General features: G+C 52.9%; 1 protein-coding gene across 2 annotated transcripts in view; it reads left to right on the top strand.

Annotated features, from left to right (window-relative positions):
• CAPN2 (calpain 2) overlaps window positions 1-16,776 on the top strand; it is a 54,719-nt gene extending 37,943 nt beyond the window's left edge. Inside the window, exons 10-21 of one of the 2 annotated variants that reach the window (XM_036829652.1) lie at window positions 1,130-1,299; window positions 2,974-2,985; window positions 4,040-4,251; window positions 5,504-5,540; window positions 6,480-6,545; window positions 7,830-7,887; window positions 10,165-10,229; window positions 11,509-11,577; window positions 12,138-12,216; window positions 13,619-13,735; window positions 13,991-14,049; window positions 15,818-16,776. In XM_036829652.1, the coding sequence (XP_036685547.1) occupies window positions 1,130-1,299; window positions 2,974-2,985; window positions 4,040-4,251; window positions 5,504-5,540; window positions 6,480-6,545; window positions 7,830-7,887; window positions 10,165-10,229; window positions 11,509-11,577; window positions 12,138-12,216; window positions 13,619-13,735; window positions 13,991-14,049; window positions 15,818-15,841 (968 nt within the window). In that variant the 3' untranslated portion in view covers window positions 15,842-16,776. Of the gene's footprint in view, window positions 1-1,129; window positions 1,300-2,973; window positions 2,986-4,039; window positions 4,252-5,503; window positions 5,541-6,479; window positions 6,546-7,829; window positions 7,888-8,933; window positions 9,370-10,164; window positions 10,230-11,508; window positions 11,578-12,137; window positions 12,217-13,618; window positions 13,736-13,990; window positions 14,050-15,817 lie in introns of those variants that run through there. The other variant, XM_036829662.1, reaches the window with a different exon arrangement.
• The last annotated feature ends 1,451 nt before the right edge of the window (window positions 16,777-18,227 follow it).

The raw sequence follows: 18,227 nt of genomic DNA, 5'->3' as shown, positions 1-18,227 counted from the left end.
CTGGACCAGGGATCGAACCTGTGTCCGCTGCATTGGCAGGTGGATTCTTATCCATTGCACCACCAGGGAAGCCCAGCTCTGGTGCTTTTAGTCCTTCACCTCATGGCTGAGGCCACGTATGCAGCCCTGTATTCAGCCACCAAGCAAGTTCCAGAGGTGCTGGGATGGTCCTCTGCCTCAGATAAGACTATGTCTCCTACCCACTAGGTCAGGGGTTGGCAAACTCTCTCTTAAGGGCCAGATAGTTGACACTTTTGGCGCTGTGGGCCATCTAGTCTCTATGGCAACTATTCAACTGTTGCTGTAGCCTGAAGGCAGCCATACTTAAATGAATAGATATGGCTGTGTTCTAATAAAACTTTATTGGTAAAAACAGGCAGCCAGCAGCCCATAGAGCCGTAGTTTGCCAAACCCTACACTAGATACCTTTATTTCCACAAGTAGAATGTTATTAGGTAAAGGAAGGAGATCACATTAATTATCCTTAACATGAATGAATCTCAGTTCCTTCCTGCAAATAGGTTTTGAAAGTGGGGAGGGCAGAGACACCATGGGAGTGGGCAAGGGGACAGGCCCAGGAGGACGGGGACACAGAACAAGAGGCTGAGACTGTGCACAGGATGTTCCTGGCCTCTGGGTTCATTGAGGGGGATGCAGACCTAGTCCCCAAGTCTCCCCAGCCAGGCCAGCTGGGCCATCTCTGACCCCCGAGTTAGAGCCTGGTGAGGGGAAGATACCACGGGGAGATATCACAGCTGAGCCAAAGGAGATCTGGGCCTCAGCTCTGACCACCCTGTTCCAGGATGAGGAATGCCTCCCAAGCCCGGCCAGCCTGAGGGCGAGCGAGAGAGAACTGCAAAGGGGAGTTTCTAATTTAGGTTCCCGTGAGGTTCAGACAAACCCCCAGCCCTCCGCTGCTCATGGCCTGTTCCCACCCGGACGGGCTGCCGACCAGCCCTGGTCTGTGGTTCCTCTGCCCTGCCATCCCCCCTGCCCAGCCTCATCCCCCTCCCGGCAGCCTCCAACCCCTGAGACCAGCGCGGCCTCGGCGCCTCGGCCCCCCATGCACACCTGTTCACGCTGGGCTCCTGTGTTCTGAGTGACTGACCCCGGCCCCTTCTGGCTACAGATACCTTCTGGATGAACCCTCAGTACCTGATCAAGTTGGAGGAGGAGGACGAGGACCAGGAGGACGGGGAGAATGGCTGCACCTTCCTGGTGGGTCTCATCCAGAAGCACCGGCGGCGGCAGAGAAAGATGGGCGAGGACATGCACACCATTGGCTTCGGCATCTATGAGGTATGGGAGGGGCGTCCACAGGGCTGGGGCTCCTTCTTCCCTTCCTCCTTGGCTTGTGTCAGCCCCTGCGACGAAGGCCAACCCCAGAGGCAGACCTGGAGATGGGACCCCAGGCCGGGAGCTTGGCCAAGGAAAAGCAAAGCCACGGGCCGGGCCGGTCTTAAGAGACTCATGCAGGGAGGTCCCTGCAATTGGTCTGGGTCACCAGGAGCCCCCCTTCTCCTGCAGCCAGCTTCCGGCGAGTCCCGCTCTTTCAAATGGCCTCCGTGTCCCTTCTCACTTCCCCCAGGCCTGGCACTCTGGTTGGCCACCAATCTCCGAAGAACAGAACAGATGTAAGATGAGGACAGAGTATACTGGACCATGTCAGGAACCACTGTGAGGGCAGGAACTGAGCCAGCAGGTCCCGTCCCGCTGGGCAGAGCCCGTGCTCGGGGCAGGGGAGCAGTTGGTCCTCTGCTCCCACCAGGGCTTGGCCGGCTAGAGCCCTGCGCCCAACACAGGCGCTCTCACTGCCCCCATGTCCTTTCATTCCGAACCAACTGACCCAACACGCTGGGCCCGGTCCCCTCCCCTCTCCCTTCTGCCGCACAGAGAAGAGCTGCTCCTGGCCTGGGGTGAGCAGTGGGAGAAGAGGGGTGCAAGGAAGACTTCAGAGCCGCTGAAGTGGGGTGCACTTTGGTGTGATGGGTGGGCCGCAGTGATGTGCTGGAGCTGGCCCACTCTTCCCAGCCCAACATTCAGTGAGGTCACATGGGCAGCCTGAAAACAACCATGGCAGGGAGGGGGCAGTATGTACAGCATGGAAATTAGCAAATACTACACATCAGGTCTCCCACCGAACCCTGAGAGCCGGGCTCCCAGCTCGGCACGTAGGAGTCAGACACAGTGTCGGGGGGAAGGCTGTCTGCTCACTTCACTCAACAGGGAAACGCGGCTGCCGCCCATGGGGCAACGATCTGCCTGCTTACCCACCAGCAGGTGGAGCTGGGCAAGCACCATCATTCCTAAAAATGCACATAATTCCAAGCTTCTCAGTCTCTGAAGCAGGAGCTGAGGACTTCAGATCTGGGACAGAATAGCTGCAAGAAAAATGCAGACTGAATTGTGACACACAGCCCAGACTTGGAAATCCAGCTATGGGCTTTCAGAGCCAAGAAGGACCTACGTGATCGTTTGGTCCCGTTTTAGAGATAAGGAAACTGAGGCCAGAGAAGGGAAATGACTTGCTTGAGGAAATACAGATGGATGTGGCCGGCAGAAGCTTAGAACCAGCACCTGCTGGCTCCCAGTCCCGAGCGCAGCTGTGTCCATGTGCTGCTTCCTGCAGCCCTGCTTTCCCTGGCGGCAAGGGTGGGGTGTGGGCTTTGCTACAGGCAGCTGGGTGACCTCAGACAGGTCAGCCAGGTCACTTCACAGCTCCAGGCCTCAGTTTCTTGCTCTATAAGTGAAGAACGGTGCTAAGGGCTCATGCACATTATTGCCGGCTCATAAGATTTTTTTTTTAATGTGGGAATACGTTAAGTTCCTTGGGAAATAATTACCGGGTTGACTTAGTTCCTATTGCTAAAGCTACAGAGAAAGGGGGGTAGCAAAGGAGACCATCTCAGTGGTGACATTTCTTTCTGGAGCTTTTCCAGAGTCTGAATTCAGCGTGTTCTCCTTTATTTGCAGATTCCAGAGGAGGTACGTCTGGCTCGCGTCAGCCGCCGTCCCTGGGGGCTCAGGTTCACCAGCGAGGAAGAGGCTTAGACTGCTGGCTCCGGGGTCTTGTGAAGCCTGGGCAGGGGCTGGTGGCGGTGAAGGATGAGTCCCCAGTCCCTCTGGGCCCCGGTGAGGTTGCTCAGGTCCCAGATCCCAGGGTCTAAGCACAGGTTGAGGCAGCTGGGGCAGTCGCCACGGGGCATGCTGTCTCCCCAGACCTGGCAAAGCCACTGCACACATTTAGTCCCGGGTGGAGGGTCCGTGGTCCTGGGGCTGCAGGAGACTCTTCCCGGAGTCCTGTAGTGCTCTTAAAACAGGCCTAAAGGGAAATGATGAGCCCTGCGGTGGTATTAGGAGAAGATGGGGGAGCACAGAAAGAGGCCTGGACCCCATTCCCAGCTCTGCCATTTGCAGGCTGTGTGACCTTGGACAAGTAACCTGTCCTCTCTGGACTTCAGTTTGTTCGTCAGTAAAACTGGTCAACCATCCACCTCGCCAGACTATTGGGATGCACTGTGATATGTGAGAGCACTTAGTAGGCCCACAGTTCGGCTTAACTGAGCTGGTGAGACACACAGTCGCAGTGTGTGTTTTTAAAGGCCACAGTTATTCAAGTCAACACACAGGACAGGGCAGTTGGTGGCGTGCTGCGCCTTTGTGGATGCCGTGGTCAGACTGACACCCCACGTTTGAGAGCTGGGCCCCCTCCTCGCCGCGGTCCTGGCTGCTTGTGTCAGTGTGTCTATACCACACAGAACTGAGTGGATCCCGGCCGAGGGCACTTTAATGTCCCTGAGTCGTAAGGGGAAGGCTGAGGTCCTCTGTCCGAGTGGAGAGATGGGGCATCTGAAGACGGGGGGTGAATGTGGGTCCCCTGCCGTGTGTGCCTCTGAGTTCCTGTTTGGGGTAGAAAGTTAGCTTTTCATCTCAGATGATGCAGAGTTTTCGCTGTGAGCCTCTTGTCTGGATGAGTGGAGGGACGGTGCTTGGAGCCCTTTCCACCCTCCACTCCCACTTGCTCCCGTTTCTTCACCAGTTCACAGGACAGACCAACATCCACCTGAGCAAGAACTTCTTCCTGACGCACCGAGCGAGGGAGCGGTCGGACACCTTCATCAACCTGCGGGAGGTGCTCAACCGCTTCAAGCTGCCCCCGGGGGAGTACATCCTGGTGCCGTCCACCTTCGAGCCCAACAAGGACGGGGACTTCTGCATCCGGGTCTTTTCCGAGAAGAAAGCCGACTACCAGTAAGTCGTTCAGCCCTCCTCGTCCCCACCCCTTGTTCCTGACCCTCCTGGGCCCCCTTGCTCCTCTGCTCGTCAGCTTTTTTTCCTGTAGTTCCCGCCCGCTTCGAAGGCTTAGTGTGAGGACTTGAGGTGTCGAAGAACGTTAGTGCTGTCCTCGGGTCAGCAAAGAAAATAGACACTCGGGATCTTTATGATGAGAAAGGGATGGCTGTAGAGCAGATTGCAAATGCCTGTCATTTGGGGCAGTGCTGGTAGAATCCCTGCATTCCCAGCCCACCAGCCTGGCAGAGCCGAGGGTCTAAGTGCCAATCCCAGCGGTCCCTCAGATGTCTCCAGAGCCTCTCCCCGCTACAGTCACGAGGTCTGCAGGGGCTCCCCCTTCCTCACTGGAGCCCCGATGTTCAGGGACCATTTTTGGCTGACACCGCTGTCAGCGTGGCCTCAATTCACAATGGCTGCTGCCTCAACCGTGTCTGTTCAGCTGGGCCCTTGACTGCGTGAGATGTAATCAGCCTTGGGCAACTTAAGCACAAGATTTACTGGAGGGCCCTAGAACCCTCTAGAACTGATAGGAGGCTGGGCCCCAGAGGGCCAGGGTGTGGGAAGCAGGGGGGCGTGGCAGCTGCCGTGTCCCCCTCTGACCTTGTGCCACATGCTCAGATCCATGTGGGATGGAGGGGGGGCAGTGGGAGGGAGGAGCAGGGATCGCCCGGGCTCCAAGACAGTGCACAGCGGAGAAGGAATTTCCCTCACTGTGGAGAAGGACCCAGCCCTGCACACAGGACTGTGTGTGGGATAAACTAACCAGGGCCCGAGCTTCAGCCGAAATCTCACCCAGGCCTCCCTGCCTTCTCCCACCCTCGGCAGAGCAGGTAGGCAGCAGGGTACACTGCATGATTCTCCATGTGAAGATTTATGATGGCACAGAGCGTTTCAGAGGGAACCTACGAGCTGTGCCTCCAGGCCAGAGTGCCAGCACCGTAGTTAACCTGGGAAGCCTGTCCTCTTCGATGAAGATTGAAAACTAGCAAACAAAACAGTTCTGACTCTCCAAGTTGTTTTAGCCAGGACACTTCCTTGGATCATTTCTAACTGTAATTTCTGCAGTAGGGGATGTGTTGTCACAGAAACTTGGGGTGCAGAAAACCCCCCTGTGCCCACCCCATGCTGGGTTTAACGGCGCAGTTCCATTTTAGCCGGGATTTCTGCAACACTCCCTTTCCAGTAACACACAGTTTCCTTCTGTTTCCAGAGTCGTCGACGATGAAATCGAGGCCAACCTTGAAGAGGTACCGTACTGCTTGAGCTCCACCCGCTCTGTCCTGAACAACCCAGGAGCAGCGGAGCAGAAAATAACCCCAAGGGTTTAGGAGGCCCCCAGGATTTCACGAGCACAGCTTGAAACTAGGGCGCGGCCCTGGCCTGGGGATGCGAGAGCGCCTCCTGCCCCGGCTGTGGCCGCTGCGTGGGGCTGGACGGTCCCCTGGATGTAGCCCACGCGCACGGGGTGCCTGGAGGATAGGACACCAGGCTGCTCTGAGCAGTGGGCGGTCTTGTCGCTCCCTTTTCTGGACCTCAGTTTTCTCATCAACAAAATGGAAACGTTGCACGACAAGATCTTTCAGGTTCCCTAGAGTTCTGGGAGTTGTGATTCAGTGGTAAATCCTGAGGGCTTTGCGGACTACGGCTCAGGAATTTCAGACCCAACCTAAGAGTCCAGAGTTGAGGAAGGAAAGCACGCAAATGGGAAGGAGCGCTCTTCCCTCCGTCCTGGTGCCCTCAGTGGCTTGATGATCGTTATTCCTCAGCTGCTGGAGCTCCGTGTACTCAGTGAGACGTGGAACAATTTCCAAGGGCCTCGCGGCTGTGCTCTCACCACGTTCAGAGTCGATCCATACCACGCCAGCTAGTCTCTACACTTCTGAGTCCCCATTAGTTAGATCATAAAAGGCCATTTTGGTGGAATGTTGGAGAAGATGCCTATGTGAGAAATTAGAGTGTAACTCCTTCCCACATAGTTTATAGTCCCTCTTATGTGTTTTAACTGGAAAAAAACTCCTTAATTCCTCACACTGTCCTTTGTCTCAATCCTGGTAACCTTAGAATTCAGGCCTGAGAGAGGGAGAGAGAGGGTAACTGAGCGGGGAGGGGAGGCCGCCCCAGAAGGGAGACGAGGCGCCTGCTGGTCACTGCGTCACTGCGTCTCACTTCCGTGCCTCGCCTTCCAGATTGATGTCAGCGAGGACGACATCGATGATGGATTCAGGAGGCTGTTTGCCCAGTTGGCAGGGGAGGTAAGTGTTCCCCAAACCCCTGTGCTGTGCGCCCTGCTTGATGCAAAGGAAGAGACCATCTTTGTCCTCAAGGAGACTTCAGTCTAAGGGGGGAGAGGAAACAAACTGAACAAAAAGCAAAGAGGAATGACAAACGTAACCGGGATTTCCGCTCAGATTCCTTGCCCGAGGCCTCCCCAGGGCCTCTGCGCGTCAGTCGCCAGGGGCTTCTGCTGTCTGGGGGGTGGGGGGGGTCGGCTCTGGCTGTGATCCTCCTGCCTGAGGACTCTGGGCCTCTCCTTGTGGCTGTTTTGTTTGCTCTGTGCCACTGCAACTGAGACGTGGAACTCAGCCCCCTCTCTTTGATTGCCACAAAAATATTTGGGGACGTGGAGGGTTTTCAATCTCAAGGATTGATGCAAGCAACAGAGTGTCAGCCTTCCCTGTTCTTAAAAAAGAAATCCCTGAGGCATCTAGGCTTCCGTCCACTACAAAGTTAGCAGGCCTCTTCTTCCAACGACTCCAAAGTCATTCTCCTCCATATGTGGGGGACACTAGCTCCCTCAGGTGTCCACCGTCGGCTTACCTGGGCCTCCTCTTCAGAGCTAAAGCAGGCGCCACCCGCTCCATGCCTCCGCCTGCCTGTCTGCCTCCCTCCCTCCTGGTTTCTAAGGGAAGGGGCATTATAGAGACATATTTCCCCACTGATTGAAACACACACACACACCCCAAGAACGCACAATGTCAGTCTTGGTCTTAAATAATGGGGCTTGTCCCCCAGTTACACAATATGTGTACGTGAACAGAGGTACCTGCACCACATCTGAGGAGCCCTGGCATCAAGGGCCACAGAAAAAGCGCTGGGCCAGTTCTTGGAGACAGCCGGTCCCAACCAGCTTTGCAGGAAGCCAGACCTGGGTTTTAAAGGGAGAGGAAGGCAAGCTGGGTGCGAGGAAGGGTATAGAGAACTGAGTCAAAAGACCACAGACATGGGTAGAATGGAGAATGTATTCTTTATATTCTCTACAGCAGAGCAATGGCGAATGAACTCTGCCTGGAGCACACTGTGCATGAAAACACTATCAAAAACTTGGGCTGTGGCTGTGCCCCTTGTAGTGCGGTCTGGGGGCGGCAGCAGCGTTTCCTGGGGGCTTGTTAGAAATGCACATCCACAGACCCCTCCCCGCCCCAGCTCTAACGCGCCTCGCGGGCCCAGCCAGAGCAGACACCCGTTACACGTCTGCTGCTCCGTGCTTCACCAGCCCCAAGGGAGCCAATAACGACGCTCTGGTTGCATGTCCACAGGATGCAGAGATCTCTGCCTTTGAGTTGCAGACAATCCTGAGGAGAGTTCTGGCAAAGCGTAAGTACCCACTCCTCGCACACCCCTCACCCCGCTCCGTCTCCTGCAACGTGAGGGGACACGGGGATCCTTCCCCTTCCCCGGCTCAGCGGCGGTGGCTGAACCGTCACTCCCACTCCTGCTTAAATACCACCGTCACCACCAAAGAACCGGATGAAGGAGGTTCTCCCCGATGTGATCAAAAAGGGCGAAGGTTTCTGGAGTCTAGAGGTCGAAGATCACATCCAGGTTTCCACGACTTACTAGCTCTGTGATCTAAACCGAGTTAGATAATCTCCCTGACTCTTGTTTCCTTATCTGCAAAATAGGCATATTATTACTTAACCTCTTCAGAGTGGTTGAATGTCTTAAATGAGATGACCTGTAGGAATTGCCTAGCACAAAGCCTGGGCTCCGTATACGGTGACTCTTATGATGATTAATTGCTAAGAAAAAGCGTGATGGGAGCCAGAAAGTATCCCCATCCCTGGATTCCTGGCTGTATTTAGTGGGGAACCACTGACAGAGTGACGACAGCTCACTGATGAGCCAGAATGGAAAAATAAGTGGTCCGTCTTCCACTCCAGCTAAGGGGATGGCATTTAAAAGGCTCATCTCCCAAATGTGTGTTTAAGGGAGGCTGGTCGAGCCAGTTTTTGATGGGAGAAATGTCACTTCAGTTGAGCCAGTGGGCCAGGCAAGTGGCTTCAAGGCTCCAGAAATGACTGCTCTCAGCCCAGGCTGATGGGCATCTATAAAGAACGGACAGAACTGGGTGGAGACTTGAGAAGCAGCTGGAGAGCCATGGTCCTCACGCGCCTTTTCAGGTTAAACTGTTTCTTAAGCAAGAGATATCAAAGGATGGATTGTTCACCTCCCCAGTGCTGATCACCTCTGCAGGGGGTGGGGGAACACACCCACGCACACACCCACACACACTGCTATTCTCCCCCTCAAGTTATCACCAGAACTGTGCTGCTTTGATAAGACAGCAGTCCACTGAGCAGGGGTCTGTACGGTATCAGGAGTTCTCAGCCCAGACCCGAAACGAGAGCATATGTCGTCAGGTCTGAGCGTCAGCCTGGGGATCGTCTCCAGAAGTCCCGTGGACTTCACTCTGGCCCAACCCCAAGAGATAAAAATCCTCCTCTTGAAGCCAAAGAAGGATCCAGGCCAGTGGGGTCTTCCATCACAGTGCACGTGAACGACACGCATGTGGTCCCTCACAGGAACCACGTGTGACCGATCCATGCCCTGTGGCCTCCAAACGAACGGCTGCATTTGAGCTTCTTCACAGAGCTGCAGCCAGGGGGTCCAGCGGCCAGGGTAGGGCTTCCCCAAGGCGGACCCTGGTCCTCGGCCCCCCCTCCTCCGATCTGGGGGTGACGAGAAGTGGTGTTTACCCTCGAGGCCACCAGGCACGAGTGAGGTCACAGGCTGTTAAGCTGTGTGGTTGTCATGAACCCAGGGACACTGAGCCCCATTGTTTCTGCACAGATGCGGGGAGGGGGAGGGGAGGGATCGGGCCACGCTCGGATTCAGCTGCTGCTTGTTCGGGGTGCAGCAGTAGCCTCACCCGTGCCCCGGAGCTCCCCCACCCGGTGACGCGACGACTCCTTCTGCCCAAGGGCCCCAGGCACAGCCCACACCCACACCCGAGAAGGGGTCAGAGCCCAGAACAGCAGCTTTGAGACAGGTTGCGTCCTAACCTTCCACAAGGACATGATGACGAGGGTGGGCTCCCCTGAAGGCTGTGGGAACAGACTCACATCTGTGACAGGGCTCTCACGCCGCCTGTTGACCACCAGCTAGACGGGACTCAACCAGTGAGTGACTCACCTAGGAGAGCACGGGCTGCGGACAGGCTCTGGCCCTCGGGCTAACCCAGCTGGGGACACAGAGGCCCCCTAAATGCCTGCAGGCAGGCAGTTAAGTAAACCTCTTCCTCTCTCAGGGCCCTGCCTAGAATGAACACGCGGGGCCCCCGCTGTCTCCACAGGTGACTTTGCATCTTATGAACACTTCAAGGCCCAGACTCTTACCATTCTCTTATTTATTTAAAAAGCACTTATTATAACCCCGTATGCCCATGGCCAATATACAGAGAAGTCAGGCAAATGTAACACAGCCTCTGCGCTGTCCCAGTATGGTGGCCACCTGCCTCATGTGGCTATTTAAAACAATTTAAGTGGCTCCCATATCGGAGGGTACAGATACGGAATATTCCGCGATCGTAGAAGGCTGTATTGGACAGTATGCTCTAGAAGATGTTCCTGTCACACTTATTTTGTCTCCTAGGCCAAGATATCAAGTCAGACGGCTTCAGCATAGAGACCTGCAAAATCATGGTTGACATGCTCGACGTATCCTTTAATGGGCCCCGCAGGACAGAGGCTGGGGGAGTTTGAAACTTCACTCCAGGAAGATTCAAACACAGGCCTTCCTCCCCTTCACAGCGGCCAGCTGTCCCCGCTGGCTCAGGCGTAGGACTGTTTTCAGCGCTGACCTCCCTCGGTAGGGAAATTCGAGGGACTTCAGCTGAGGGAATGTGAGATGCCACAGGCTGAGGGGTTCCTGCAGGAAATTCCCGACAGCATGCCCGCTGTTCTCTGCCCAGGGCAGCTTGGATGTGTTACCTCTAGGGAAATAGTCCCTAAACCATGATACTCCTTTCTTTTTTTTTTTTTTTAATTAATTTATTTATTTTCGGCTGCATTGGGTCTTCGTTGCTGCGCACGGGCTGTCTCTAGTTGCGGCGAGTGGGGGCCACTGTTCGTTGTGGTGCGCGGGCTTCTCATTGCGGTGGTTCCTCTGGGCTGTAGGCGCGCGGGCTTCAGTAGTTGTGGCTCGCGGGCTCAGTAGTTGTGGCTCACAGGCTCTAGGCGCACGGGCTCAGTAGTTGTGGCGCATGGGCTTAGTTGCTCCACGGCATGTGGGATCTTCCCAGACCGGGGCTCGAACCCGTGTCCCCTGCATTGGCAGGCAGACTCTCAACCACTGCGCCACCAGGGAAGCCCCTACCTGATACTTCTGATGTGAATGCTTTCCCCAGTCATGATTTTCTTCCTGATTCATAAGATAGGGGCCCACCCTCCAAGAGCACTGTCTTTCCTCTTTGCTCTGGCTCCTTCCCAGGCCACCACCCGGCCCTGAGGCTGACTCGTCATCCATCTGCTGTCCCTGCTGCTTACTGAGAGGTGCTGGGCAAGGATGGCCCGGATGGCTTAAGCTTCTATGAAGTTTCATCTGGTGGCCTCATGGCACCTGCTGTGTAGCTCCCCTCACAAAAGGCCTCTTAGAAATAATGATACTCCCTAAATGGGCAAGGGCGCAGCCATTAGAAGCCATCTGAAGCCTCTGCGTATCCTCCAAGAGCTCCTTCTTAGCAGGAATTGGGGCCAGCTGCATAGCACCCCCAGACCCATCAGCACACACATTCGGGGGGACCGGCAGGTCTCTATTGGGCCCCTCCACCAACCCTTAGATGGAGGTGTAGCCAGTGTGAAGAGCAGGAAAAGGGTCCTTCTGCAAGAGCTCCTCGTGATCGAGCTGTGGTTACCAGACTCCCCAGGGGAGAGGACCAACCAGGTGCCATGGCCCACTTGAACCCAGACTCTGGGAGCTTTCCTTAACTGCAGGCAGTCGGATGGGAGTGGCAAGCTGGGCCTGAAGGAGTTCTACGTTCTTTGGACCAAGATTCAGAAATACCAAGTAAGAGCCCAGGAGGGCCGGGCGGCAGGGGCGGTGGATCTGTGTGGGCAACACGCCAGGCACGTACTTCTGGATGCAGCAGCTCTTTAGGACGGTGGAGGAGCATCTCCAAGCAGAGGGGATTGTACTCATAACGAGCTCAGAATGGGTGAAGACAGGGCTGGGCAAACGCAAACAGAAAAAAACAAAGACTTTGCAAGTTAAGTGGTTTACTCCCTGCCTTATTGACCAGAAACGGGGTCATCTAAAAGCCACCATCAAGTGTCCTGAAAAGGCCATGCAGCCCCTTGTAGTTTGGGTTTTTGACAGCTGAAGTACAAAAATTAGAGAAGATAATAACAGGGGCTCATGTAGTTGGCTAGGTGATTTGACGGGCATATTGATAAACTAGCTCATGGAGAGAGGCAAAATACTCTTTAAGGCAGAAACATGGGTGATGCTTCCAAGGCCAAACTAGAGGCATGGAGCTGGAAGAACTTCAGTCCCACTTAGCACACAGCACAGAGAGGTAACTTGCCACCTTTTGGGTCATGGTTTTCTAACTGTTTTGCATGTTCCAGAAAATTTACCGGGAAATTGACGTGGACAGGTCCGGAACCATGAACTCCTATGAGATGCGGAAAGCATTAGAAGAAGCAGGTAACACTTCCTAACTGTATTTTCTTTCTTTTATCTGTAGAATACGTGAAAACTTAGTCTATACGATACAAAGTTTGGTAAGCTATGAAATAGAGTAGGTGCTGGTTCAGTACAAACACATCCTTTTCATTCGCCTTTTAAAGACTAATTGGTAAAATGAAATGGAGTCCAGGACGCCCTGCCCTCTAAGCCTTCTGGAATCTCAGTTTCCCTCCAAGGGCCCCAGCGGGTCGCAGGCAAAGCCAGTTTTCAGCAGACCCACACACCCCGCCCTCGTCCGTTCGGGTGCAGGGCTGGTCAGGCAGAAGTGGGATGTCCAGCTCCACCCCTGCGTGAGTCCTTAGCAGCACGTGATGTCAGTAAAAGGGACACCAGCTGTGGGAGACCAGCAGAGTGGGAGACTGGTGTGCTTAGGGGACAAATATGACAATATGAGGTTGTCCATTCGTTGGGATGTAATGCTGCAGCAGAGACCCCAAATAAGTGGTTTAAACAAGATACACCTTCCTCTCACATAACGATTCAAGCTCAAGCCGTCCAAGGCCAGATGGTGTCTCCTGCTGTCAGGGACCCAGGCTCCTTCTATCATACTGTGTCACCAGCCCTTAGATCGTCACCCGTATCTGCAGGATGGGAACAGCTTGTCACCACAACCATGTTCTAGCAATGGGCTGACAGAAGGAGGGAAAGAGGGGCTCCTTGCCTTTAAGGGCACATGTCACTCTGTACACAAATCCCAGTGCCAGGACTTAGTCACAAGGCCTCAGAGGGCTGCCAGGGAAGCTGCGAAATGCAGTCTTGATTCTAGGTAGCCATGGCCTATTAAAAATTCTACATCTATGGAAAAAGGGAGAATTAATATTAGTTTAGCATGAACAGTTCCTGACACATACATCCAGGAAGAATCTGGTCTCCAAGGTGATTCAGAGTGAGACAAACAGAAAAGGAGATAGGATCGATAGCATGAAATAGCCTGACCATGAAAGTAGGAACAGGCAAGGCAAGTCTTACATGTTAGTAAGGAGATGGGACTTCCTGATGGTCCAGTAGGTAAGACTCCGCGCTCCCAATGCAGGGGGTCCGGGCTCGATCCCTGGTCGGGGAACCAGATCCCACACGCATGCCACAACTAAGACCCAGCACAGCCTAAATAAATAATAAATAAATATTAAAATGCAACAAAAAAGAAAAGAAAAGGAGAGAGGCAGGGTGGAGGTGAACAGTGTGGAAACAGAAGCAATGGCAGAAGGCACTGGCTTTGCAAAATAAAAAGTCTCACAGCAGAGCAGCCTGGGGACCAAAGCAATTGTAACTGTCATCTGCCGGGTCCAGAGCCCATGAACAGAGCCCCAGGGTGCAATCGAACACTTGGCAATCGGTCTGCATGTTCATTTAACTGCAGGTTTCAAGATGCCCTGTCAGCTCCACCAAGTCATCGTTGCTCGGTTCGCAGACGACCAGCTCGTCATCGATTTTGACAATTTTGTTAGGTGTTTGGTTCGCCTGGAAACACTATTCAGTAAGTGCCCATTTGGGTAAAGGCCCATCTCAGTTCTCTCGGTACGAAAGCAGCCTGCCTTTCCCCATGGGTGAAACCACCCGAGCCAGAGACGTGTCTGTCCAGTTGAGAATGAAAATCCTTCTTTAATCTGGGGACAGAGGGAAGAAATCATAACTTGTGACGTTCAGTGAAATCAGCTGCCAGACTGGGGAAAAGGATAATGGGGCCTCTACTGCAGCTCACTTATATGACATCCTGTTTCTGCCTCCACAGGGATATTTAAGCAGCTGGACCCCGAGGATACCGGTATGATCCAGCTCGACCTTATCTCTGTAAGTCAGCAGCTTCCCAGCCCCTACTCCTAGGGGACGGAGGGGAGAAGGGCTGTTACTTGGGCGACAGAGATCTGTGGCTTTTGGTCTGTCAGGCAGGGTCAGGCCGTAAATTGTTGTAAGATCCCACGGTGCACCTCTGTTTGCAGTCATTTCCCGACTACCCATTGATTCTCGAGTCCAAGAAAACACACCTGGTCCCTCCTCCCAGAAGCTTTGCCTTGAGAATAGCACAAGGTTAAAATAAGAAGAGGGTGGCTGCAGAACCCGTCTTAGAAAAATGACCTTCTAATTAGCATGCATGGGGGGAGATGCTTGTTATGCAGAGAAACCGTTTGGATGAAAGTTAAGTGGGTCTTGGGAAGATCTGTCATTCTTAGGCCTACGTAAAACACTTTCTGCACAAATTACTTTTCTCTACTTCCTCCAACTTTAAAATAACAACAGTAGATAAGCTTACCATATATAATGATTGTGCTCATGTGTCTGGAACCCCAGCAATGGCCACCTCTGAAACGATCATCAATCGAAATTCAGTTGGTATGCCAATTCCACAGAAAGCAAAGCGCAAAATGTTCTCATGTCATCCGAAGACAGAAAGTTCTCTCACTTCAAAGAAGGAAGCCAGCTGGGGTTACTTTTCATCCTCGCCTGGCTCCAGCTTGCATTTCCTCTGTCCAAGGGGGAACTGAGCTTGCAGCAACACAGGCTACAGAGACTGGGGTTGGGTGGCCAGTGCTGGGTAGGAATGACCAAGTCCCAGGGACCAGAGAGGAGCAGAGTTGTAAGAAGGACAAGGGTGAGGGACTGGCACCTCCTTCCACTGAATTTCGAACTCTGGAGGAAGCCAGCAACTAAATAGCTCTTTCACTCTGGTATCATGCATTTTAAAGTAACGTAAGCCAACTGCAGAATACATTTTAGCTGGTTCCAAAGAACACTAACTTGCATAAAACTCTATGTAGCTCAGGAAATAACCCTCCCCTGAGACTGCAGTCTAAGGTAGAGGCAATACAATTGGGACCTGAACATGCCACGTGTGAAGTTTGGGAAACTGTAGCCCCCTTTATCCTTCTCGCCGGAAATCTTATTCCTCCCCGGCTCCCACTATTTTATGCGGCCAGCCTACTCAGACCATCCTCCCATTTCCTCTGAGAAACATCTTACCCACTGGCTTTCCCTCCTTTTCTAAGCCTTGCCTTTCACAGGTCCCTGGAGTTCCCCACACTCAACTCTCTTTTTGCTGAGGCTGCAACAGAAGAAGACCTCTCCTTCAGTTTGCAGTGATTGTTAGCCTTGCCCGCAGGCTGCAGTTCTGGGGAGCTTCGCAGAAGTCCTGATGTCCAGGCCCATCCCACACTAATTTCATTAGAGTCTGATTTAAAGTTCCCAGATTACTCCAGTAGAGAACCAAGGTTGAAAACCACTAGTTTAAGGGCTATCCAGACTAACCTCTGATGTGACACTGAGGCAGAGATACAGAAATGCTAATTCATGTTTTCCAAGTTTCACGTTTCATGTGTTTCAGTCAACCCTGTAATACGATTCATGACCACCTGATTCAGAGAACAGCTTTTTACAACGCTGTAAAAAGCTAGATTCTAGAAATCAGGTAGAAAAAATGTGAGTTAATACTCTGATATCGTAACCCTTGGTCAGCTTTTCTCGTACAACAGTCAATCTTTCAGAATAATCTATAGGTACTTAGATAGCCTTTTAATTTTAAGAATGCTCACTGAACTGATTTGTTTTTTTTCCTTCCCCACAGTGGCTGTGTTTTTCAGTACTTTGAAGTTATAACTAATCTGCCTGAAGACTTCTCATGAAAGAAAATCAGCCAAGAACTAAGCCTCCACAGAGAAACTTTTTATCTGGATCTTGAAATTATGGGAACATTTACTTAAACTGATGATTAGAGCTGAAAATGATGATACTATCTACTTGAGAAAGCAGAACTTTCAGATATCAAAGTAAAAGATTTACATATAATCCTACTAAATGCAAGTGAGTCACTTAACCCTTGAAAAACTTAGAGAAAACCTTCAATCTGTACATAGTATACACTTTACTTTTACACACTTTCCTGTTTCTAACAATATTAAATCAGGAAAAAATGCAGGGAGGTATTTAACAGCTGAGCTTAATTTAACATTCAGTTAAAGGACACAAGGTCCTTGCCGGCAATATTTAAAGCAACTTTGAGTTTAAAAATACAGCTGTGACATGTACCGCAACAGCTGTCCAGGGATTACCATTTCCCTTGAGTAAAATGGAAAAATATGATGCATCACGAAGGCATCTGAAGAGGCCAGGTGAGAAGCACATCTCTATCATTTGGGTTAACTAAGAGACAGATTTTATATAAAATTGATTGGTTAACAGTACGTCTTAACTCAAGTCCTTGAACATGTCTGGTCTTATAAACTGAGCGTTACGATACTGAAGGGACGCTCCTCTTGCTCAGCTGAAGTGATGACCCAAACCGGGGGTCCCGTCTGCAAGCCCATGGTGATGGAAGACAGCACAGCTGTTCGCCGCCTGCCTCAAACCTTCCCAGACTTCACCGCTAGCGTTCGTGCATGGATTTGGGGGGGACGTCCGTGGAAACGACATCAGTGTGTTTCCTGGCTTCACCTTGGGTAAATGCTAGCGACACTGTACAAATACTGCCTTGTTGCCTTAACTTCTTCCAAATGTACTGTTCAATAAAGAGTCGCCCAGGCAATCCCACGTGGGTGCTGCTTTTCCTGGAGGGCCCAGCGGTGAGCGCACCCAATTACATCCCGTCCCACTCTAGCCAGGCGCGTGCACGCGCTCCCTCCCTCCGTAAATGCCGGTATTGAGAGGAAAGGGCAACTGACCTCCATTTCAATGTGGAACTATAAAGCTTTTTAAAAATCCAATTCAGAAGCTTTGATAATTGACCATAAAGTCAGCTCCAATTTCTACTGCTTCTTGGTCTCTTAAGGAGGTACCAGCAAGTTCGTGCTTTGCCCGCCACCTGCCTGTCACTTTGGTGGAGGGAACAAGAGAGAGCCAGGAAGACATGCAGCTAAACCACTGGTCGGCTGCTGGGGATCCTTGAGGAATCGTAGAAGGGAAGATGATGTCAGATGACTAGAGAGAGGCAAATGGCAGCCTACTATCTCATGAAAAGATAGGAAGATGGATTTCCCAAATTCAACTCGCGGGAGTTTAAGTTTTCCTGCTTGCGGAGCATCTCAGGGCCCAGAGGAAGCAGGGAACCAAGAACAGGCAGCACTTCCCTGGTGGGGGGGGGGGGTGATTTTCTCCATTCAGTAGAACCCGGTTTGGGAGGTCTGGATGCTCCCAGTGGCACGGGATCGCTATGGGAGGGGCGGGGGGGAGGGCTGGCACGGGATCGCTATGGGAGGGGCGGGCGGGGGGGGGCAGGCACGGGATCGCTATGGGAGGGGCGGGGGGGGGAGGGCAGGCACGGGATCGCTATGGGAGGGGCGGGGGGGGGAGGGCTGGCACGGGATCGCTATGGGAGGGGCGGGGGGGGGGAGGGCAGGCTGACCACTGGAAGCGGAGAGGAGGGTGCCAAGGCGGTTGAAATACAGGAGTGGCAGAAATTGGGAGGGAAGGGCGGGCAGGCCCCTCCGGATCCACCCAGGCTGCTCCGAACCTTTCCCACTGTTCCAGGTGCTCCGCCCCTCCCGGTGCACTTTGACCTGCCGCGCTGCCTGAAGTTGGAGTTTACAACTTCACTTTTAGTCACGGGATAAGAAATAATGCTTTAAAAAAAAAAAGATACAGTATATGCTTATCGTAGCAAATTTAGAAAAGATCTAGAAGGGGAGAGATTTCACAGGGGAAAAGAACCAGATGATGAAGTAAATCCCCCCCAGACTTCTGCCCCGAGGAAGTCACCCTAATCTAAACCCCCATTGTTCCTTCCCTCCAGTCCAAAAGAAAAGCCCTCCCCGTCTCTGCTCTGAACTGCAGTCTCAGCCTGCCAGCTGGCCCCTCTCTATCGTCACACTCTCTTTCAGGTGCCTTAGGCCCGCCACCTGGTAACACACAGACCACCCGCCTCCTCCCCGCCTCCCCTCCTTCCTCCAGAGCCAGGCCTCCAAAGCAGCTATGCCCCTGCGTCTTTCTGGGACTCCTTTACCTTCTACGATCTGGCTAATGGCCTGACCACTCTCCTAAAA

This window comes from Balaenoptera musculus, chromosome 1 (genome assembly GCF_009873245.2).
Source record: "Balaenoptera musculus isolate JJ_BM4_2016_0621 chromosome 1, mBalMus1.pri.v3, whole genome shotgun sequence".
Classification (NCBI taxonomy): Eukaryota; Metazoa; Chordata; class Mammalia; order Artiodactyla; family Balaenopteridae; genus Balaenoptera; species Balaenoptera musculus.
The sequence above is the reverse complement of the archived record's forward strand: the minus strand, read 5'-3'. Positions and strand labels throughout refer to the sequence as shown.